The sequence below is a fragment of the Diadema setosum genome, chromosome 3 (genome assembly GCF_964275005.1).
Source record: "Diadema setosum chromosome 3, eeDiaSeto1, whole genome shotgun sequence".
Taxonomy (NCBI): Eukaryota; Metazoa; Echinodermata; class Echinoidea; order Diadematoida; family Diadematidae; genus Diadema; species Diadema setosum.
The window spans coordinates 1,607,647-1,629,587 of record NC_092687.1 but is presented as its reverse complement, the minus strand read 5'-3'; the positions used below and the strand labels follow the sequence as shown (position 1 = coordinate 1,629,587).

Here is a 21,941-nt window from a genome sequence, read left to right as displayed (position 1 = left end):
CATCGCCCCCCGTACTTTAAGTTCCAAGAAAAAAGATAAGAATTGAAAACCACAACATAAATGCAAGAAATTTATCAGAGAGTGTTATCAGGAAAAAATGCAATTAGAATTAGAGAGTACATCTGGAGGCGGAAGTAAGGCAAAAAAAAAAAATTGTATTGGCGTAACGGGCCATATGAAAATGGGGTAGGTAGGCCGATTTTTTTTTTTTTTTTTAAAGGCAAATGACCTTTCACAATATTTTACTGCTGCACTTTGCAGTGAAGCCAATGCTGTACAACTCCATATGGTGAAATGCAGAAAAAGAAACGTGTGAAAATAACCGAACGTTCCAAACAAAATCCTGCTACTACACACGCAGATTAAATGAAGTCAAGCAGATAAATTCCCCTCCTCAAAAAAAAGAAAACAGAAAAAAAGATGAAAGTTGTGAAACTCAAATGAGAACCGGTGAAATACGGGAAAAGATGGCGCCTGCGCCGAAGTGATAACGATTGCGCTATCGATATCGAAATATTGTGCTATCATTGATGCCGATAACAAAGAATTTTATTTTTGGAAATCTCTAGGGTTGGGGACACTTTTAGAGTTGGTCGCGTTACGCCAATACAACTTTGTGTTTTTAGGCCTAATGTTTAGCATCTTTGCAGCTCTTTGTCACACTTTGATCCTAGATTGTGGCCAGACGCCATTGGGGAGAGGGAAATGGTTCCTTCATGCCGAATAGGTCAAGTACTCTGCAATAGTTTCATATTTTCAAGTCGACTGGTATAGCGACAACATACACAAACATTGTCTCCTGCATCACGAATGCAATATACATGTACAGTATGTCCCCCCCGAAAAATCAGATTTTCACAGTGATAACATCCAATATGATTAAACTGTCTAAATGCTACTTCATGGTCTGAAAATATAACATCTTACAGTTTGCAGAAAACCCCATTCAATTTGGTTAAGCGGTCACAGAGAAATGTGGATTGTTGTATAGCATGTCATGAGTCTGATTCTTCCAAGTTTAGCTCTTGGATGCTCTTGTGTGTGAACACATTAGACAGAACTTGGAGGGAAGAGATTCCTGACATGCTCTACAAAATTCCTCATTTCTCTTTGACCACTGAAGCAAATCGAATGGCGTTTTCTGTAAGATGTGGGCAATGAGTTATAGTTTTGTATGCTGAAATTGTATGTGGATTGATTCACTAATAATGTTTAAAGTTAACATTGCGAAGGGTATCGTCAATTTTTTTTTTGACATACGGTATACTGACTTGGAGGTGAGATATCGCAAACTTTGCATGGTTGAATAATTGTTGCTACAAGTCCACCTTCATATACATGGATTGAGTGAATGCAACAATATTAGTAGAACACATCAGGAAAAGTTCGGGGAAAATCGGACAATCCGTTCAAAAGTTATGAATTTTTAAAGTATCTGCACAGTCGCTGCTGGATGAGAAGACTACTACAGTGTATGATGTCATATGTGTACAACGATATAAAGAAAATAAAAAGAGAATTTCACAACACTTCACTTTTTGAATAAAGTGCACATTTCTTTGACTTGTTACTGACATATGATAAGGGTAATGTTATTCCCCCTGCCTTCTGAAAGAGAGAAGTCAAGTGTTCTTTTGTGATGCCAGAAAAGTGAAAATATGTTGAATTTTCTTTATTCTTTCTCTATCGTTGTACTCATGTGACATCACAAGCTATAGTAGTCTTCTCATCCAGCCTTGACTGAGCAGAAACTTCAAAATTTCATAACTTTTGAACGGATTGTCCGATTTTCCTCAAACTCTCACTGATGTGTTCTTTTAATATTGCTGCAGTCACTCAATCTACATGTCTATGAAGGTGAACTTGTCCTTTAAGAGATAATACCATCTATTTCTCTGTCCATCATTATGGCTCTTGGTAGCAAGTTTACCCACCTATGAAATTGTTTCCCGATATATTATGCTCACAAAATATATGGTGTGTGCAATTAGCTTCTGATGTGATAATAAGTCAGAAAAGTAGATACAGTACACCTGTACACCTCGTTGATTGAAGATCATGTACTATGATTTTCATAATATTATCATGAGAAAATTGTATGTAAATCATGAGGCGCTGTGAAGATAATCATTAACGAAAGACAGGAAACAAGCTTACATTTTGTGACACTTCACCAATATTGCCATAATAGAACTGCAGACCTCAAAAGTTAAAAGACCTGCACAAAATAGTGAATGTGTTTGAAGCAAATGTTGATGTTTCCTGAAAAATTACAAGAGTCATCTCATAACTACCTCCTGTCAAAACCTCAAAAAGTCTGAACGTTGTGAATTTCAAAACCTTCCTTTTTTTTCATGAAGCATTTTGCTTAGGTGTGTTGAACAGACATATTTTGCTTGTTTGCCTTATCTCTGACAAACTGTGACTGTATCAAATCTTTAAAGCCAACGTTGTAGAACTTTTGTTTATATTGTTGCCAAATAATGTATCATACCTTGTGATAACTTGTTTGAAAGTACAACAAAGGTGAGACAAAACATTTGTCACTGGAAAGTTTAGAATTATGAGCATTAAGAAGATGTTCCAGACACAAAGTTGCATAGAACAGTTACTGCTGCGGTAAGTCTAAAATTTCAGCGGTAAGTCAGAAATCAGCGGTAACTTTCTGTTGCATAGAAAGTTACCACTGATTTTTTGATGGTAAGACTTCCAAAAACGGTGGTAACTTTACCGTAGCTGTCAGGGGTGCGGTAATGATAAGCCAGCAAAAACTGCGGTATCTATGGGTGCGTTCGAGGGCTCTAAAAGCGAACCAAAGCGAACTGAACCAAAGCGTACCGTACCAAATTGTGCCAGTTTTGGAGTGTTCGAGCGCTCTGTGGAGAAAGCGTACCTCAAGAGTTATCTTTTGAAAAGGTCACACATTTTTGTAGCAAGAATGTCATCCACCTGCGCTCGAGTTACGTACAGCTGTCCCGAACAAGGAGAACGATGTCTTTGCATTGTGATGTATGCGCATGATACGCGCATGCTTTACAATGAACTTTTGGTACGCTTTGGTACGCTTTTGGAGCGTGGTCCACTTTTGGCTCGGTACAGTACGGTACGGTACACTTTAGGAGTGTTCGAGCGCTCCTCTGGCGCGGGTAGGGTACGGTACAGTTTGCTTTAGGAGAGTGCTCGAACGCACCCTATGTAATTCCACCATGGCAGCCATTTTGTATGCCTTACAAAAATGCCGCGCTCTGAGACAAGAGCGAATCATCAGTGACAGAAGGCATCCTCTGGACCTGTACACTGACGAGCAAATGCTCAAGGTGTACAGGTTCAGAAGACATGGATGCTTGACCATCGTCGATCGCATATCATCTACCCTCCAACACCAAACGGAGAAATCATGCTCTACCACCAAGTCTTCAAGTATTCAGATCTTCATGGGGATGGATCACAACAATCCTTTGCATAATACATGTATACCATATGAATGAAAATCTGGCACACTCTTTTGAAACAAAATTTACCTCAAAAGAAGAAATCAGTGTGGACATGAGACGTTTTTGATGAAGATGGCCTCACTCGAAAGGGAGTTGTACTTTGGAAATTGATGATCGCTTCATGTCTTGCTTTGTGGCAGTGGCATAAGGTTATTACTGCTTGAAGAAGAAAATGGGTATGTTGAAACAGGTCGTTTCCCTTAGCAGTTGACATTTGGTGCAATTTATCTTTAGTTTCTCCCTGCCCCCTCCCTGCTTCCTGTAACATAATGTGCAGCTTGTACAACCTCACAAAAATCATTTGCCAAATAACAATTTCAATGTGCGAGCTCAAGTCCCGATCCGTTTCAATGTGTCGTTGATCTTTTGCCCTCCCCTCTGGCTTCCTTCTCCACCAGTTTTTCGCAGGAATCCTGAAAAGAGCTTTGGAGGATTGGAGATAATCCAAATTCTACTAATTCTTCTTTTATCATGATGATTATTGTGAGTGGGAGAGATGCACGTGGAGATTGCTGTTAAGCTACTTTACAAAGAGGTCATATGTGTGAGAATCATTCACATGCTAAATGAAAAAAATAGTCACATCATATGTAGCTCAGTCATTGGCATACCAAGGGCCAGAGTTCTGTGGAATGTTTGAAAACCTTTACAAAGCGTCCGCACTGTGCAATTCACGATAACTTTCATTTTCTTGTGTCGTTGAGATAATAAACAATTCAATAGAATACGGAACCTTGCCCACTTCATAGTTGTCAATAGCTCGACATGCCCCGAAATGATACATATATATATATATATATATATATTTTTTTTTATGCCTCCGCCACGAAGTGGTGCCGGAGGCATTATGTTTTCGGGTTGTCCGTCCGTCCGTCCTTCTGTCCGTCCGTCCGTCCGTCCGTCCGTCCTTCCGTCCGTCCGTAATGAATTTTGTGGACAAGGTAACTATCAAAACCTGTTGAGGTATCCTAATGAAACTTGGCATGTATGTGTATTAGGGGGTGAAGTTGTGCCTATCAACTTTTGGGTGCACATGCTCAAGGTCAAAGGTCAAAAGGTCAAGGTCAAATACATAAAATTTCACTATTTCCACCATATCTATTGAATGCCTGAAGATATTTTCTTGAAACTTAGTGTATACATGTATTACCCAATTAAGATTCTCTGGTGAAAGTTTGCATCATGAAGTCAAAGGTCAAAGGTCAAAAGGTCAGGGTCAAATACATGAAATTTCACTATTTTCGCCATATCTATTGAATGCCTGAAGATATTTTCTTGAAACTTAGTGTATACATGTATTACCCAATTAAGATTCTCTGGTGAAAGTTTGGGTCATGAGGTCAAAGGTCAAAGGTCAAAAGGTCAAGTAAAAATATCAAAACTTCTTTTTTTTCTCCGTGCCTTGGAAAATTGTTCAAGTTATCTTCATGGAACATAGTATATACATGTACTGACTGGAAGTGATTATCTAGAGAATGTAGGGTTCACGGGGTCAAAGGTCAGGGATCAAAGGTCAAGTGCAACACTTCAAAATTTTACTATTTCCCTCATATTTATGCAATGCCAGCAGGGTTATTATTTTTTTACACTTGGTGTATGCATGTGTAACCTAATAGAAATTCTCTGGAAAGTTTTTTTTTTTCTTCTTTTTTTGCCTCAAAGGTCAAAAGGTCAAAGATCAAGTGAAAGTGCTGAACTAACTTTTTCCTCCATATCTCGAAGTGACTCAAGTTATCTTGAAACTTAGTACATATATTATGCATGTTCTACCTGAAAGTGATTATCTTATGAATTTTAGGGTCAAGGGCCAGATGAAAATGGTAACAATTTACTATTCAATTCAGAAATTGCACTTTTTCTCCACACCTGTACCTTGAAAATTACTCAATGCCTAAATGTATGAATGGGTCAAAGTCGAGTTAAAGTCCTTAAATCCCTGGATACATGCTCTCCTATTCATCCAATTAAACCTAGGTCAAGGAAGGTGAACATTCAACACATTTGTGACAAACTTGTCATTTCAATATTTTGCCAATTTTGTGAAAATGTAATCACACATTGTCCACATGTACTATCTAGACCTATTGGGAAAATCATGCATTATGGCGGAGGCATACCAGTCGCCAAAGCGACATTTCTACTTTATATTTGTGTAATTATTGGTCCTGGTTTGGATGCTGTGTGAGCTAAAACATGTGACGTCTGCTGTGGTGATTTGTTGAGGAAAAAATGCTTAGGAAATTGTAGCGGGAAAACCTTTGACCTGTTTCTCCCGAATATAGTGCTGGACTTCAGATGATGAAGAATGCAAATGTCAAAAGGAGGAATAAGTTTGAACACAGTTTGAGAATCACCCATATCATCCAGTACTGTACCTTTACACCATGAGATAATTCCATGATTTACTACATTACAACAAACTTGGGCACTTTGAAAAACCCTGTGTGTGGTGGTGAATGTTTAGCCTTGCTCAAACAAAATGCGACTAGTCAGCAATCCCTTGGATTTGAAACCACTTGAGTTATACTATGAAATGCCGTTTGTTATAACCCTAAAACAAACCCCCTCATAAAGACAGTCGGACTTGTACTTTCTGTCAAACATATATTTAATCTATATAAGTATGTGCTAGTGACTTTGAGCAGTGTTTAATCTTCTGTAGAGTTCTGTAACTTGGAACAGGGTTTCCCATCCAGAATATGAGCTGTAATTGAACGTTTAAAGCAGTTTTTACAAACTTCTAATTGGCATCTGAATTCCTGTCACCAGAAGTAGATCTAAGCTTCAGTGATTTATATTAATTCATATTGTAAAAGTTACTTTCCTTTTTTTTTAGCAGGCAGTCATGTATCCACTGTCATGCTCAGATACAAATATTCGAAATCCTACAAATATTTATGTGCATGTTTTTCATGTGATGCATGTATCAACGTGAATTCTTCCACATGTTACAAGGAATGTTACATTTACATTGTGAGTGTTACAATCGTACACTACCAGTTATTATGCCATTTTGGGGAAGTTTACTTGAAAAGTTATACAGACCTACCTCCTGCTATATTGAAGTAACCTTTTTTTAAACATTTCAGTGGAACCATGTTAAAACATGTTGGATGCAGTAAGATACAAGTGCAACTTTGTACCTGATACACTGTGTAATGGTAATTTTGGAGGTCCAATTCCTTGTATATTAAGAGTTATTGCAAAAGGAATTAACTCCATTCTTGTCTATTTGAGGTATTTGTGATTAAACCTGCTAAAAACAGAAAATGATGAGACAAAATGAGATAATTTAATCTTAAACAATATTTCTTGTTGTGCAACAAGTGAGGTATCACGTGAAATATTTAATTTTACTCTATCTGATGGACTTACTCTAAAATGTCTAAAATGGCGCTTAACCCAATTTGCGATCAAACGCTTTGTATTTTGTTTTTATTTCTAATATAACAAAATACTCTGAAGAAAGATTTGCACTCATCTTGTTGTTTCCTTCCTGATTTCAAATATCATATTCGTATATAACAACAAATCATGAATTGATATCAATTTTATGATTATGTCAAATCTGCGAAGATGAAAAGATGTCTAAATAGTGTCTGTAATATTTTTTTAAACCCAAAAGGTGTCATTTTGTTGTATCTGTCGCATGCTTATTAATGAGATATTTTCTTCCAAGGTCAGTGACATTGTTAGTAGTTGGATCTAGTTATATTTGCACACCAACTCTTTTAAGACTGCCATAGACTCTCCATGCTAACTACAGTGACAGAGCAAAGTCTTATTGCAATGAAGTAGAATTATAGGTCCTGAAGTTTGACATTTTTTTTTTGTACGTCGGTGTTTTTGCAAACCCTGATCTAGTTGAAACTCGATACAATGTATAAAGATATCTGATAAACAAAATACCTGATATAACAAACTAATTTTTCCAGTCTCAATGAATTTATTTCCTTTGTTCTGTATTGTTTATTGACTACAGATTAAACAAAATATCTGATGTAAAGAACAAACTTTCTTGGTCCCAAGGATCTCGTTATACTGAGTTTCCACTGTATAACACGCCTTAAATGTAACATATTTGCAAGGAGTTTCATTGTACCATGCTGTTTGAAAACTTTCAAGCGCTGCAGAAGTTTAATCTTACCTCAGGCGTTTTTAAGGATATTGATAAGAGTTGCGTCAAGATGGACAGATGGGAGGAATAAAGGGCTTATCTCCTATCCATTCCTCTGCCAAAAGTGTGGAGTATTTTGACTGGAATTTTGATGGTGCAGTCAACCTCGCCTATAAGTCAAGTCCAGAAGGGTCAGGGAAAATCCTTCGGATTATCCATTAGAATAAAAACTTGCTTATGCTTATATTCATTCGGGTATTATTATTTTTTTTTTTTCTGCGACTTGTCCAACGTTTTGAATTGTGTGGGGTTGGCTTTCATTTGGTCACAACGGATGCTATTTCAGTACTACTTCAGTCAGATTAAGGAAAGCGGAAGGGCCGTTTCAAGGGAAAATTGCCCGTGAAAAGAGAAGAATTGTGTACTTTTTTTTCTTTTGTCGTACAAAGTTACGTCATTATGTAGTATTGTGAGGAATTAACTTTAGGATTGACGAAATGATTGACTGAAAGTGACTTTCCATTGACTCTGCCTGAAGAGACATTCTATTTGGTATTTCTTTGCTGCAACTCGAATGATTTACAATTATCAATAAAGCAATGATTTTAAACAAAGTTCATCCTCGATCACCTTTTACTGTGTCATCTTTGCTGTGTAACGTGTATCCGATGTGACAACCGTTGGTCAGTTCATTTCCTAAGAAATGTTGATCTTCAAAAACTTCTGCAAATTATAAAAACATAGCGAAGAACAAGCGCGCATACACAAACGCACACACACACACACACAAACACATGGGACCTACATTATATTCACATTTGCACACACTCATAACCTACACAAATCTAAATTGTTGTGTATGTATTTAGATAATCTTGTTGCCGATTCATTTTCGAGGAATAAACACGTGTGCATACAGTCGACTAAACTCGTTGGTCGTTGTGTTGCGCGTAGACTCTATACATTTATTGAATGTGGATGACTCGATTTTTGAACCTTTCCGAATTGGAGCAATAATGGTTTCGGCTTAACCCTTTGTGGTTCCTAATTGGGTTGATATAATAAGTAGACCCGGCTCTCGTATGGTGTGCATGGGAAGTACAGTAGGTGTTGACTATCTGTCCTCTTTATCCTTGTGTATCTGTCTGTCTGTCTGCAGACAGACAGACATGTCTGTCTATCTATCTATCTATCTACAGCATCAATCAATCAATCAATCAATCAATCAATCAATCAGTCAATCAGTCAATCAGTCAATCAGTCAATCAGTCAATCAGTCAATCAGTCAATCAATCAATCAATCAATCAATCAATCAATCAATCAATCCATCTATCTACAATTGTATCTATCCATCTATCTATCTACAATAAATTGTGTCTATCTATCTTCTAGTGGAAGACGAATTTGTGTTTTTAAAGAGACGATGAACATTCTTTAATCTTGAGTCATGAACATTAAAAAAGGAATCACAGGAAAGAGAATTTATACCAAAGCGTAGAGATGTTTGCTGTCTCTTCTTCCTCATGCAAAGATAACATTTATTATGCAGATTAATACTCCAAGTACTTCTTTATACATTTTGCTGCAGTCGAATCCACTCCGAAATTGGAATGTGCAACATGAAATATAATTGCGCACTTACCGTGAGAAAATAAGCATTCCCAATCTCTATACATTACCTAGAAATGACATTCTTGAAGAAACGAATGTCCATATGTGAAACGTTTTCATGTACATTTGATACAAATATAGTCTCAGTATAGGTAAGATTGATAATACAAAAAATATGATTGCGTTACTTAAATTCTGCCTTTATAAAACAGTAGTGTTTATCTATTAAATCATTTATAATTTTAACGATAGATCTGCTTCACTTTAATATGTATAAGAATGCATCTTTGAGTGATTGCCACTCCACGTAAATACAAAGCAGGTAACGTTAGCAACCACAGAAATCACATATCCCAGTGTCGATTGCCGTTCAAATCGATGATTACCGATTCAAAGTTTGCATAGTAACGCAGAGGACTTCGCTTTCATAAGATTATGAATATGCCTGTATAATGAACATATTTTATATGACATCACAATACCTCAACGCATGATATGCTGGATATAATGCAAGCCAGCAGCCTTTCCATGAGGCAATATACGCTTTGAACGTTTATCGTAACTTCGATCTATAGCCTATACACATAAAAGCAGTATGACAGGTTTAATCATTAATTATTGCAAAGGCAAGATGATTAGGTATATCAAAGAATACTAACGTGTCGCTAAGAATAACGTAAGTATAGACTGTGCCATAAAGCTTAAACTTCTGTATGATTGTCAGTGAATGAACTTAGCGGCAGGCTGTATTGCCACTAATTTTTCATCCTGTTATTACATACCCTTAATACCGCGACTTATACATTTTGCATAAACATTCATTTTGATATGATAAGATGAACTCCAGAACTACGAATATAAGTTTTTTCTTTTTCGGATGATAGTATTGCATGCATAAATACTTGTCACTCTAATGGCAACACTATGTATCTTAAAGGGACTTCCAGACGATTTTCATAATTTCACATCATGTAGTACATAAATTAACAGCCCCATGTATAGATTTGTTGAATTTATAGTGGTTCTTGAGCAGAGAAACAATACTTTGCAAAACCTTAAACAAATTACACTGAACAAGGATGATGACATAGGAGGCTCACATATTTCAGAAATGTAGCAGTGTAATTCCATTACAATATCGCTTGCTTGCAAGTTCACCTGTATATAATCTATGCATGCCATCTTATTTTGTTCTGCTTCCTCGAGCCCCAACTCATGCTTTCCTATGGTGACCCTGCCATGTCATCATCCTTGTTTATGGCAATTTCTTATAAATTCTGAAACTCTGTTCTCAGTATAACTAACTTATAGTTGTTCAAATGTAAAAATCTGAAAATCATGCGGAGGTATCCTTTAAAGTCCAGAGCTGATGTTATACGCAAAATCGATGCACAGGTGACTAGGCTGTAAAAAAGTTCCAAGCGCCAAAACGACAGGTATATAAAATAAACCTGTTTCTTTCTAGTCACCGGTAGTCCTGGTGCTACTCGGAATTGACAGGGAATTATGCTTCCATTAATACGGTCCTGGCAATGCCTGGAGGCAAACGTGGTTCGTATGTGGAGACCAAAACGACAGGTATATAAAATAAACCCGTTTCTTTCTAGTCACCTGTAGTCCTGGTACTACTCGGAACTGACAGGGAATTATGCTTCCATTGATACGGTCCTGGCAATGCCTGGAGGCAAACGTTGTTCGTATGTGGGGACCAAAACGACAGGTATATAAGATAAACCCGTTTCTTTCTAGTCACCGGTAGTCCTGGTACTACTCGGAACTGACAGGGAATTATGCTTCCATTGATACGGTCCTGGCAATGCCTGGAGGCAAACGTGGTTCGTATGTAGGGACCGCGAAATAGACCTCAACTGTCAAAAAGAGCGAGATCCAGAAGAAAAAGGGGTCTAGTATTAAAGTCCTACACTTATATTTGAATGACAATACTTTTATGGGGCCACGAGCGTGGGAAATATTGATTCTCAGTTCTCACGTGGAATCTAGCGCTGATGGGGAATTTGCTGATTACTAGTATAACGTTTCGTTTGCCAATGTCGTGGCTTCATTCAGTATTTTCATCTGGCAGGTCGAAGTCTTTTCATAAGTTGTCAAGACTTGATAAAAGGTTAATCAAGCCTGTCGCCACTAAACACAAAACAACAACAACATCAAGGACACGAGTGCGCCAGATGACGATAATGATATAGTAGTAGTAGTAGTAGTAATAATAGTAATAATAATGACAATAGTAATGATTATAATAATAATAATGATAATGATAATGATAACAATATGATAACGGTAATAAGGGATATTTCTAATGCCTTTTAGCATTCAGTCTGAGTGTTCAGTGGGCGTGCAATATCATAGCTTAGCTGTGATAATCGACACATGCAATTTTGATGGAAGGGAGAATTTTAACTAGGTGTGAGGCTTTTTGCAAAAATAATCTTTGGGCTGTCTCTATAAAACATAATCCTCGAGGCTTGTACAACGGCAAATTATGGTGCACATATTTCTCAACTTGCATCCTGCCGCTGTGTAGTGTTCACGAATAATCGTAAGTTTGACCATTTAATTTTCTGATCCTGCAACATGCCTGTCGAATTCAATACAAGAGGAATTTCGATTACAATATGAATAATCATTCTTCATTACTCGGGTTAAAGAATTTCCTTTCAACGATAAGTGATGTACAAGCTGCCATTTTTTTAAGTTTTGGAAATTCTGAATGAATGAGTCACAGCAACGGGTTAAATTCTAAAAGTGTATCGTGGTGTCGCATTTCATGTTTCGTAGCAAAAACCACCATAGACCCTATGTAGTGAAGCCATATCCTTTCACGAATACCTATTAATCTACGGGAGTCGTAACATAGGTTAAAATCAAATTATTGAGATACAATAGTGGAAGCACAATTTCGTCATCGCAGTGCTTTCGTCATCATCTCTTATTTGCGTGAATACATGTTACTATTTACGCTAGTGTGTTTTTCTTTCTCACATCGGGCATCGAAAGTGGGCGCGCTGTGGCATAGTGGATAAGACTCCCGACTCCCAATCGGAGGACCCGAGTTCGAATCCCGCCAAGTGCTTACGTCCTTGGACAAGATATTTTTACCCACCATGCCCTCTCGACCCAAGTGTATAAATGGGTACCTGGCAACGCTAGGGTAATAGTAATGGCAGGACCCTCTGGTAGAGCAATGACAACACTGCAGAGGCTACCCTTGGTGAAGAACACTGTATTATTATTATTTATGATAATGATAATAATTAGTTGTAATAATTATGATAGGGGTATTTATAATGGCCTTTACCACTCAGTCTGAGTGCTCAAAGGGCGTGAAACATCATATAGCTTGGCTGTGATAATCAAGACATTCAAGTTTGATGAAAGGGTGAAAGCTAAGGAGGTGTGAGACTTCTTGCAAATATAATCGTTGGGCTGTCTCGATAGATCCTTTATTACTATTACAAATGATGAAATTTATGTATTCAGTTTCTGTAAAATATCTATATGTTTCTGTTGGAAATAGAAAAATAAATGAATGAATGAATAGATGAATGGACAAATAAATTTCTTGAGGTTTATACAACCGCAACTCATGGTGCACACATTTCGTCGAAAGTAGTGTAAAAAAAGACACGAGGCATTTTGAAGATCTGACATTGTACTATCATGAGTGCATTGCTTGATGTGTCCGTTTGAGTTACGATGGGTCAAGTCCTTTGTTCAATGGGTCTCTGAATATCTCAGGGAGAGACTCAAGCGCCCTCACCGTCGGAAAAGCCAATATCCTTCTTCTCGTCCTTCCTGCGAGTAGACCCTGCAATAATGACGACGACGACGAAGAAGAAGAAGAAGATGATGATGAAAACGATATTGGTAATAATGATAATGATAGTCATCATCATAATCATGATAACAGTAAATATTCTCTCGTTACAGCACATTTCCAATAATACTGATCAATGTAGGCCCCTAATATTAGTGTTACAATCGTTGCAATGACGACAAATATGTTGGAACTTTTTTGAGATTATGTTTGTAGAAAAGGTTTTCTTATAAGAGATTAACTCCAGGATGCACTTATGTTTTGAACAATGTCTTTTCTAAATTGTTTGTAATTATTCTCCGTAAAACATTTAACATACTGGCAGGATGTAGAAAGCCACGTATCATGAACGCGCTTGTCCTATGATCAATTCAAGGATATTAAAGACAGTACGATCAAGGATTTATGCACGTGGTATATGGGAACTTATTAGTGATTAAAGGGCTCTATATTCGTTATATAAATCAACTTACATTCCACTTGGCCGCCTTGCCCTTGTTTTCGATTCGGCTCTCATCAACTGATAAAGTTTCTCGAAGTTACCATAGCAACTCAGCTTCAGGGTCCTCAGAGAAGATGTCTTCTTGATAGCCTTGATGAAAACCTGAATCGTGTCGTCAGTCACACTGCCACAAGCCTCTTCAATTTCATCCGAATAATGCTCGAGGCCCTCTCCCGAAGGCCCGATCTCCACCTCGGCAAGGTTCGGCAGCTCGGGGAGTACCGTGGTTAACACTCTGATCATGATCTCGGAGCCGTAGAAGTTGCTGAGAGAAAGCCTCGTTAATTTGGTAAGCTTTGACAACTCCTTTCCCAGGCCTTCTAGACTCTTCCTGTGGTCAACCAGGTAGAGTGGATCCTGATACATGATGCACGAGAGTTGGAGCGAAGTCAAATTCGGATATCTTCGGCACCACGAAGGCACGTCGATGTACTTCGGGTCGATTTCGGTCCCTACCAGCTCTTCCAGGAATTCTGAATGAAGCAAGTTCGAGACGAAGTCACTCGAGGAGAACACAGAGAAGACTTTCAAGCGACGAAGATTTGGCGAGATGACATCATCAGACAGTCTTCGCGCAACGTCTCGAGACAGACTGAATTCCTTCGGCATTTTGAACTCAAATTCGGGAACCAAGAGGAAGTAACCCCTCTGGAGACACGCGGTGACGTAGGCCATGTCCGATCGGTTTTCCAACTTGAAGCAGACTCGTTGCAACTGCAAAGGAGACTCCGATGAGGTTACACTTGACATAATGAAGTACCTCAATGTGACGTCTGCAAGAAGGTTGCCCTTGAACGCAGACACTTGTAGGGAACGGAGAATAAACTGGAGCTCCCTGTTGAGGGCGTCTCCGCGGTGGCACTCGAAATTGCACTTCAGAACGATCTCTTGGCACAAGGTCAGAGCACCGTGGTCTTCGGTCTTCCAGCACAGGTCACCGAGGTGCTTGAGGATCATCCTGGCGGCTTCGAGGCTCTCTCCGCAAGCGAACATCAGGACATACTGCAAAGCCTCTGCCTCCCGAACCGATCTGATTGATGCGAGGGCGCTCTCAAACTTAGACACATCCGATGACTGTAGATCTGCCAAGTACATACCTGCACACTTCTCTTGCATCAGGGTGTGGAAGAATCGCCAGGATCGGTCCTGTTTACCCTCTGGAAGAGGAGACGTGTCCCCTGAATTGCTGTCAATGGGAGGGGATCCGACCAAGAGTCCAGCACGGGTTGCATTCTCGGCTTCCTCCTCGACATGTGAAAGTTCATTCGTTTTGAAAAGGAACCTCCTATCAGTGGCATGAATCAGCCCTTCCAGCGCGCACCTACCAAGTGCTCGTAGAATCCCCGTGGTAGCTTGGCTCGTCTCGCCATCTATCTCAGCGTATTCCTCGTTTTTAATATCCTGAAACGCCAACGCGGTGTAGGTCAGGAGAAGGTCGGAGAGAGTGTTCACACGGTGGAGCCTAACTTGTTGACTCCAAAGAAAGCAGGTGAGGCCTAAGAACATTGGACGAGAACAGAAGCAGGATAGAATGTCGTCCTGTTTCAAGTACTCCTGGAGGTCGCTCTTGCGGGTCGGATTCAGCTCGAAAAACAGCTGCATGTATGCATTCCTCTGATCATCGTTCAAGTCCTGTATCTCGATGGATGTTATGCTCCAATCCAGAATAACTTCTTCTGATGGTCTTCCCCTGCTCGTCAGAACCACGTGACACTGGCTCTGCTCGCGGATTCGTTGCACCAGGCGTACGTCATCTCCGGAACTATGAGACAAATCGTAGCCGTCCAGGAGCAGGACTGCTCTCTCAGGGTAGAGTTTAAGGAAATCATCTATCATGTCTGCTGTTGTCATAGTGTCCTTCTGCAGAAGGAACCTGGTTGCACCCTGACCAACACTGCCGCAAGTTCTCATCTCTTGCAGATCCAGCATAAGCACGAGCGCTGCTTGGGACAGACTGGACTCGCTGTTGCTCAAGGCCCAATCCTGGGCCAGCTGTTTGAGTAGGCTAGTTTTCCCGCTTCCAGCGTCCCCGTGTAAGACGATCATGGATTTCTGTTTCCGACCCTTTTTGAGCCTTATGATGCCATGTCTGTTAAGCAGCTTCGTCTCTTCGCCGCTCTCGTCTAGTTTCACCAACTCCACGTCGATGAACTTCGCTCGGTCTCCAGACAAGCTTTCGCTGCTCCCCGGAATTGCGCAAGGTTCGAAATCAGAGCTGAGATACCTGTCCTTTAGGTGTTCCTTCCATCTGTTTATATTTTCTTCAAGGGATGAGATTCGGCTGGATAGCTTGTCTAGGGAAAAATACGGATCAAGCGTAATGTGATATGAGTACGCAGTGTGTATGAAAAACAGAAATCATATCGGAGTTGATGAGATACATTGATTACTAGATCACTGGTATGAAATGAATATTATGCCTTCAATACTGGTATATATCTTTAAGATAAAGTGTATTAGAAAAAGCATCACCACTATTATTTCTTCATTTCTTCATTGCTTCTAGTTTTCTAATTTCTTTTCTTGTCTTTTTGTTAACATAAAACTCGATGATTCTCCCCAGTGCAATATAATGTTACCGACTGTTGGTTGTAAGCTTATAAAATGATTTTGATATAGCCACGTATGTCATTGGGATCAGGAAAAGAATCCATTCAAATCAACGAGTAAGCCTATTGTGTGATCCAACGATGCGAAATCATATCCTCGAATGCACTATAAGATTACGTGCAAGGCAATTTGTGCACGCTGTATTATAGTCTAGAATGGTGCATGACAGAGCAGTCACGATCGTCAGAAGAACAATCATAATGTTTTCATACCCTTTCTTCCCTGTCAAGCAGGAATATGTAAGTTATCAGGCACGTCCGTGGACCATAACAAAAAAAAAAAAAAAAATCGAATCACTTATCGTTATTGCATACACTGCAGTAGTACCTACCGTGAAATATTAAAGGGGCATTTCTAGCAAAATCATTAGATACCACTTATGAAATATTAAAGAGTATACAATTCAAAGCGGAGTTCAAAGTTTGTTTGAAGAAAATTGGTTTTGAAATGACCTCGAAATTAAAAAAAAAAGTAAAACAAACTAATGAAAGGTTGGACCCATCTTTTATTGGAACATCTTGGTTTTGGGATACTTCAGCCATTTCAAAACCAATCTTTATCAAATAAACTTTGAAAGTCTCATAGCATTGTATGCTTTTTCCTATTTCATAAGTTTCTCATTACCACACGTCAAGCCCCATATCAAGCAAAACTATACCTTTCCTTGAACGTTTGCAGTGGATATAAAATTGCATTATTTTTGTTTGATTAGTTGGTATAGGTCCCTATGCTACATGGCCATTTAGTGAGCACTTAAATGCTTATAATTTATACAGCCTATGAGTCATACTACCCATGACTTCAACACTAAGCAAACAAGTCCCACAAGACCGACATATTAACCCCGTGTTGTGATGTCGAACTCGTGAGTTGTTTTTACGTAGTGTTGAACTCGTGGGTCATATTTTGCATAGTGTCTAACTCATGGGCTGTATGATGCAGGGAACATGAACCAGGGACCTCATGACTGAGCGTCTATGGTCCTAACCACTGAACCACAATGGATCTCTGTCTTACTTTTCATGATTGCAGTGTACAGGTCATCTCGTCCTACGTCTGACATCACACTGGCGAGCACTTGTCTTTGCCGACTAGGGTGATCGATTTGCTGCTTCCACTGCTGGAGAATCCCGTAGGCACACTGCGTGACATCCCCGACGTGGGTCGCAGCGAGTTTCTGTATGTGAGACTGCGTCACGCCCAGGCGTTTTCCCAGCATGCGCCACTCAGAAGTAGACCGGATATCGCCTGCCAGCATGAGCAGCTCGGCGTCTGTGACCTCGGTCATGGAATGCTGACCCGATGTTCGGTTCTCCTTCGTCGTCTTCTGTGTCACTGAAGGTTGACCGCCGGCCTTCGGAACCTTTCGGAATTTCTTCACTTTGGCGTAAATCGGAAAAGGTTTGGAAGCCTTTTCCTCATCGGAAGACGATAGATCAATGGACACAGTTTTCCTTGCCGTGCTCGCATCCTTTGCGTCGTGCGACGGGAGAGCGTCAACCTCTCGAGACGATGCTTGTGACGTTATTTCATCCTGACCTGGAAGAGGCTGGGTGAGATGGAGGGCGCCCTCTCTTGACTTCGTGTCCTCGATCTTAACCGTCTTTCTTGGCGTCGATGGGTTGGTTTCACCCTTGCCTCGGCCGACGTCCCAAGAAATGCCCATAGCTGCTATAGACTCGTACGCTGGATCTTCCTTGATGTTGGGCTGTGGTTGAACTGTAGACGTGGTGGTTGCCTCTGGCCCTGTACTTGTCTGCAGTCTATGCTCTTCTTCTTCATCCGCATCTTCGTCACTGATTGAGAATAGAAAAATAGCTGACATGGAGTAGGTGCTTTTTAATTTAAGTGTCATTAAATTCTAAGCATGTAATTAAATTTATTATTTCATTATGAGGAAGTGTAAATCCTTGTCTGGGGTGTGGTATGGGCATGCAGTGACGATGGAAACGGTATTATAATTGTTGCTAGTAGGATTAGACAGTTATTGTAGACCACATTCCTATCACATTTTCCAAGGGTGACAGGACATTATTTTGTTCCTGCGACATTTGCTCCGGTCCAATTTTCTCCGAGGACTTATAGGGTCATGGTTAGGGATGTATATAAAGGGTTTTAGGTTTAGTTTGACGTGAGGATTAGGATTAGGGTTATGCATGTGGGTAGAATATAATGTTTGGCTTCGCGTGAAGATATTTCATGGGAGCAATTGTCGCAGGAGAATATGCCATGGAACCTTCCAAAAACAGCTTAAATACACACACCAGTCGCAGCGTCCCTTTTGTGCCTCATTTTATCTGGTTTTCTTATCCTTCATACTTCCCAGTTAGTGAGATATTAGTGAAGGAAGAATTAGTGAAATATCTATTACGGTTAGCTTTACGAATTCTTAATAAACATAAGCAGAACAATCACTCCTAGGACTTTAAAGAATCTCTGCCAGTTTATGTTGTTTTGCAGAACAGTTACGAAAGACCAACTTCTGTTCGTTTTAAACAAGACAATAATAAGTAATTCTGGGGTTTTCGAAGGCTGTTTCTCAACACCATCTCGTTCTCTCTCTCTTCCAGTGTATCTTTATTATCATCAAAATCACAGTCGTTTTTGACATTAACAGCCACCATACAACTTCCGACTGCCCCGTGAAGCAGGCCAGGCAGTATTCCAGACCTACCTATCGGTCAACGATGCGTTTGTCTCCACACCAGATTCTGTTCTTTCTAGAGTTCGATACGGATCCGGGTTATCATCGTTGTCTGTAGTGATTGTGACGTCACCATCACGTGGTATGTTTACAGATGTCAGCAGATTTGGTTCAGAGTGGTAAACTTTTCCTGGAAGAAAATGTCATACGTGATTATTTGCTACACAATTAAACCTCTCGAATGCAGTCCTATGCAGGTTGGATATCATCCTTTCTATCAAAAGAACAAAAGGGCCTATTCAACATTTTATAGAATACTACTTGGAGAAGTTAGCTTTGTCCTTCAAAATTTAGTGGTATATTTCTATCGACAGTTATTTAGCTGTATTTTCGATCTTCCTAATGAAAAAAGTTTAATACAAAGAGATCATTACGCAACAAAACAATGTCCTCTAGAATCCCTGACCGGTGTGCCTTTAATGATTAAACTTACTTTTGATTTTGCCGTACAAGTCTTCCCTCCCGACAGTGGACAGGGCCAGCGCAAGATGCGACCTGGGATTGGCCAATTCTGAACAGTTGTGTTTCCATAGGAGCAGCATCTCCGTGGCGCAGCTCTGTGCGTCGCCATGGTGATTCTCTTTCAGTGCTGCCATCTTGGTTTGGGGCACTCCAAGGTGGCCGCCCAGCCGAGTCCATTCGGAAGCGCGGAGTTCCTCGGCAAGCTTTTTGATTTCCTCTTCGCTGACTTCTGACCTATCTCTCCTCAGCGAAACGGGAGCGAAGGTGGCGTCCTTCACTGCAAATTAATTGTCATTTAAATCATAATTGTGTACAGTACGTAGGTTCCTTCCCCCCCAAAAAAAAATCACAATCGGATTTTCACATTCATAACTTCCAATATGATCAAACTGTCTGAATGCTATTTCAGAGTTTTAAATATATCATCTTAGCTACATTCCTCAGAAAACCTCATTCAATTTGGTCAAGTGGTCCAGAGAAATGTGCATCGTTGTACAGCATGTCACGAGTCTGATTCTTCCAAGTTTAGCTATTGGATGCTCGTGGAACTGCACATGAATGTGTGAACACAGTGGACAGAGCTTGGAGGGAAGGGATTCCTGACACACTCATCAAAAATCCTCAGTTCTCTTAGACCACTGAAGCAAATCGGATTGGATTTTCTGTAAGATGTGGGTTGTTGTGGACTGATTCTCTATATTTGAAGTAGTTATCATCGTCATGATCGTGGAGGGTCCCATTGTAAATTTTTGGGGACATACTGCATATCAAAAAGTAGTTTGTCATTAAATTTCCGTTTAGCTTTATTGGCATAAAACCTTACAAAACATGTATTGTGTATTCGCGCAAGAACTATCGTGTGGACGGCAACGTTGAAACAGAATGAGGTTATGGCCTGCATGTGTGACTTTTCCATCTTTTTTTTTTTTTTTTTTGTTCTCAGATACCAATCTTCCTCAGAAGAGTAGACTCTTTACTTTGAGGACTGGCACACACAAGAAGGAGCATGTGAAGCATGAAATTAAGCTTAGAACAAGAAATTATTATTATCTTATCTTTCATCAACAATCTATTCCCTCCCTCTCATTCGTTGCACCTTTCTATTTTTACATCTCTTTATAAGAAGTGTTCAGAACAACTGTTTTTTTTCATTGTTTTTAAAATGTCATCGTATAATCGCTCTACTCTGTCGTTATGAAAGGAATGTCGGAATTGCAATAATGGTAATATTAAGTAACGTACGTATTGCTTTCATCTCCCGAAATGGAAAGTGTAACCATGCAACTGCAATCCCCCCCCCCCCTGCTGAGGAAAGAAGTAAGTGTGTGTGTGTGTGTGTGTGTGTGTGTGTGAAGGGGGAGGGAGAGGAGAAGATGTAGGAACTATCCATTTTTTTTTTCTTACATACAATTAGGATAAAAGTTCAGGCAAAAAGTATACATACACCTGGAACCAAAGTATGGGGCGCCAAACTTACACATGGCATGCTGGTCTTCTCTCTCCAGTGAAAAGTACCCCGTGCCCGTCACTTCTTCTTGTTCGTTGCGCGCAATATACGAGCGCCCTCTGCGCGATGCGCGTAGTACGTCGTATTGGGCCTTCGACCTCTGCCGCTGTGAGCGGGGTTCCGCGATCGCCACGGGATTAAAACGAACGCCGCTTCTCTCCGGGACTCCTTCGATCTCTCCGCCCATCAGTCCGCCGTTTTCTTCCAGCATGAAAGAGAGGTAGTCCTGGCTGGCCCGTCGTGGTTGGTAGCGGCTGGACAACACATTTCTCATCTGAGCGTTCTCCGCCTCTTGTTGCTGCAGCTGTCTGCTGTGCTGCGCGAGTTGCTGGTGCTGTGGATGTTGCTTCTTGCTCCGGTGGAACCTCGACCTGTTACCACGGCCACCTCGGCCGCCACCACCACCAGAAGCAGGTGTGGCGCCATGACCGCCGAACTGGTACTGCCTTGAAGTGTGGCGTTTGGAGACACCCTGCCCCATGGTGAAGGTACAGTCCTAGCTGGGAACCCAGAATCACATGGGAAATCTGAATATGCGGATGAAAACAAGGCTTAAAGTCTCAAAATAATCGTAAAATCGAAAAATCATAAAATCGAACATTGAATCGGTGTGATACTTCACTGTGTAAAAACGGCACTATTTGAGTCAGCTTTACTGTATGAATATAAATAATAATTCTGGTTTTGTGTTTGTGCGTGTGCGTGTGTGTGTGTGTATACACACGAAAGGCATGCAATCGAATACCTCAATCCTAATTGTTGTTGTTGTTGTTATATTATATGCACATGATGTTGTATTTCAATTAATTTCTTCTTTCTGTATTGCGCTTAGAAACGTTCGTATTAAGAGCTGTATGAGTGTTATTTATTATTATTAAAATGACGAAGGTGTTATTTCTGTTCTTTAATTGGAACGAGTAGTTTCTCACATGCTAATTGCTTTTGAGCTTGCGTGTTGTAGCCCTTTCCATTCACAAAATCCAAGCATAGTACAAACCAATAAGAAGTGTAGGGTTGCAGTATTAACCCCCCCCAAAAAAAAAAAAATCAAAAAAAAAAACCAAAAAACAAACAAACAAACAAACAAACACACAAAAA

General features: G+C 40.0%; 1 protein-coding gene across 1 annotated transcript; it reads right to left on the bottom strand.

Annotated features, from left to right (window-relative positions):
* Window positions 1-13,527: 13,527 nt before the first annotated feature.
* On the bottom strand, window positions 13,528-21,324 carry LOC140226655 (uncharacterized). The gene is made up of 5 exons (XM_072307096.1): window positions 20,814-21,324; window positions 19,308-19,613; window positions 18,845-19,004; window positions 17,188-17,966; window positions 13,528-15,854 (listed from the first exon to the last, which is right to left on the bottom strand). The coding sequence occupies exons 1-5, from the start codon at window positions 21,322-21,324 to the stop codon at window positions 13,528-13,530; spliced, it is 4,083 nt and encodes a 1,360-aa protein (XP_072163197.1).
* Window positions 21,325-21,941: the final 617 nt, after the last annotated feature.

What these genes read in the sequence shown, in the direction of transcription:
- LOC140226655 (XM_072307096.1), bottom strand. Translation starts at nt 21,324, where the DNA reads ATGGGGCAGGGTGTCTCCAAACGCCACACTTCAAGGCAGTACCAGTTC. An exon ending in AGAAGACCAGCATGCCATGT is followed by an intron (nt 19,614 to 20,813) that starts GTAAGTTTGGCG and finishes ATTAATTTGCAG; the next exon opens with TGAAGGACGCCACCTTCGCT. An exon ending in AACGCATCGTTGACCGATAG is followed by an intron (nt 17,967 to 18,844) that starts GTAGGTCTGGAA and finishes ATTCTCAATCAG; the next exon opens with TGACGAAGATGCGGATGAAG.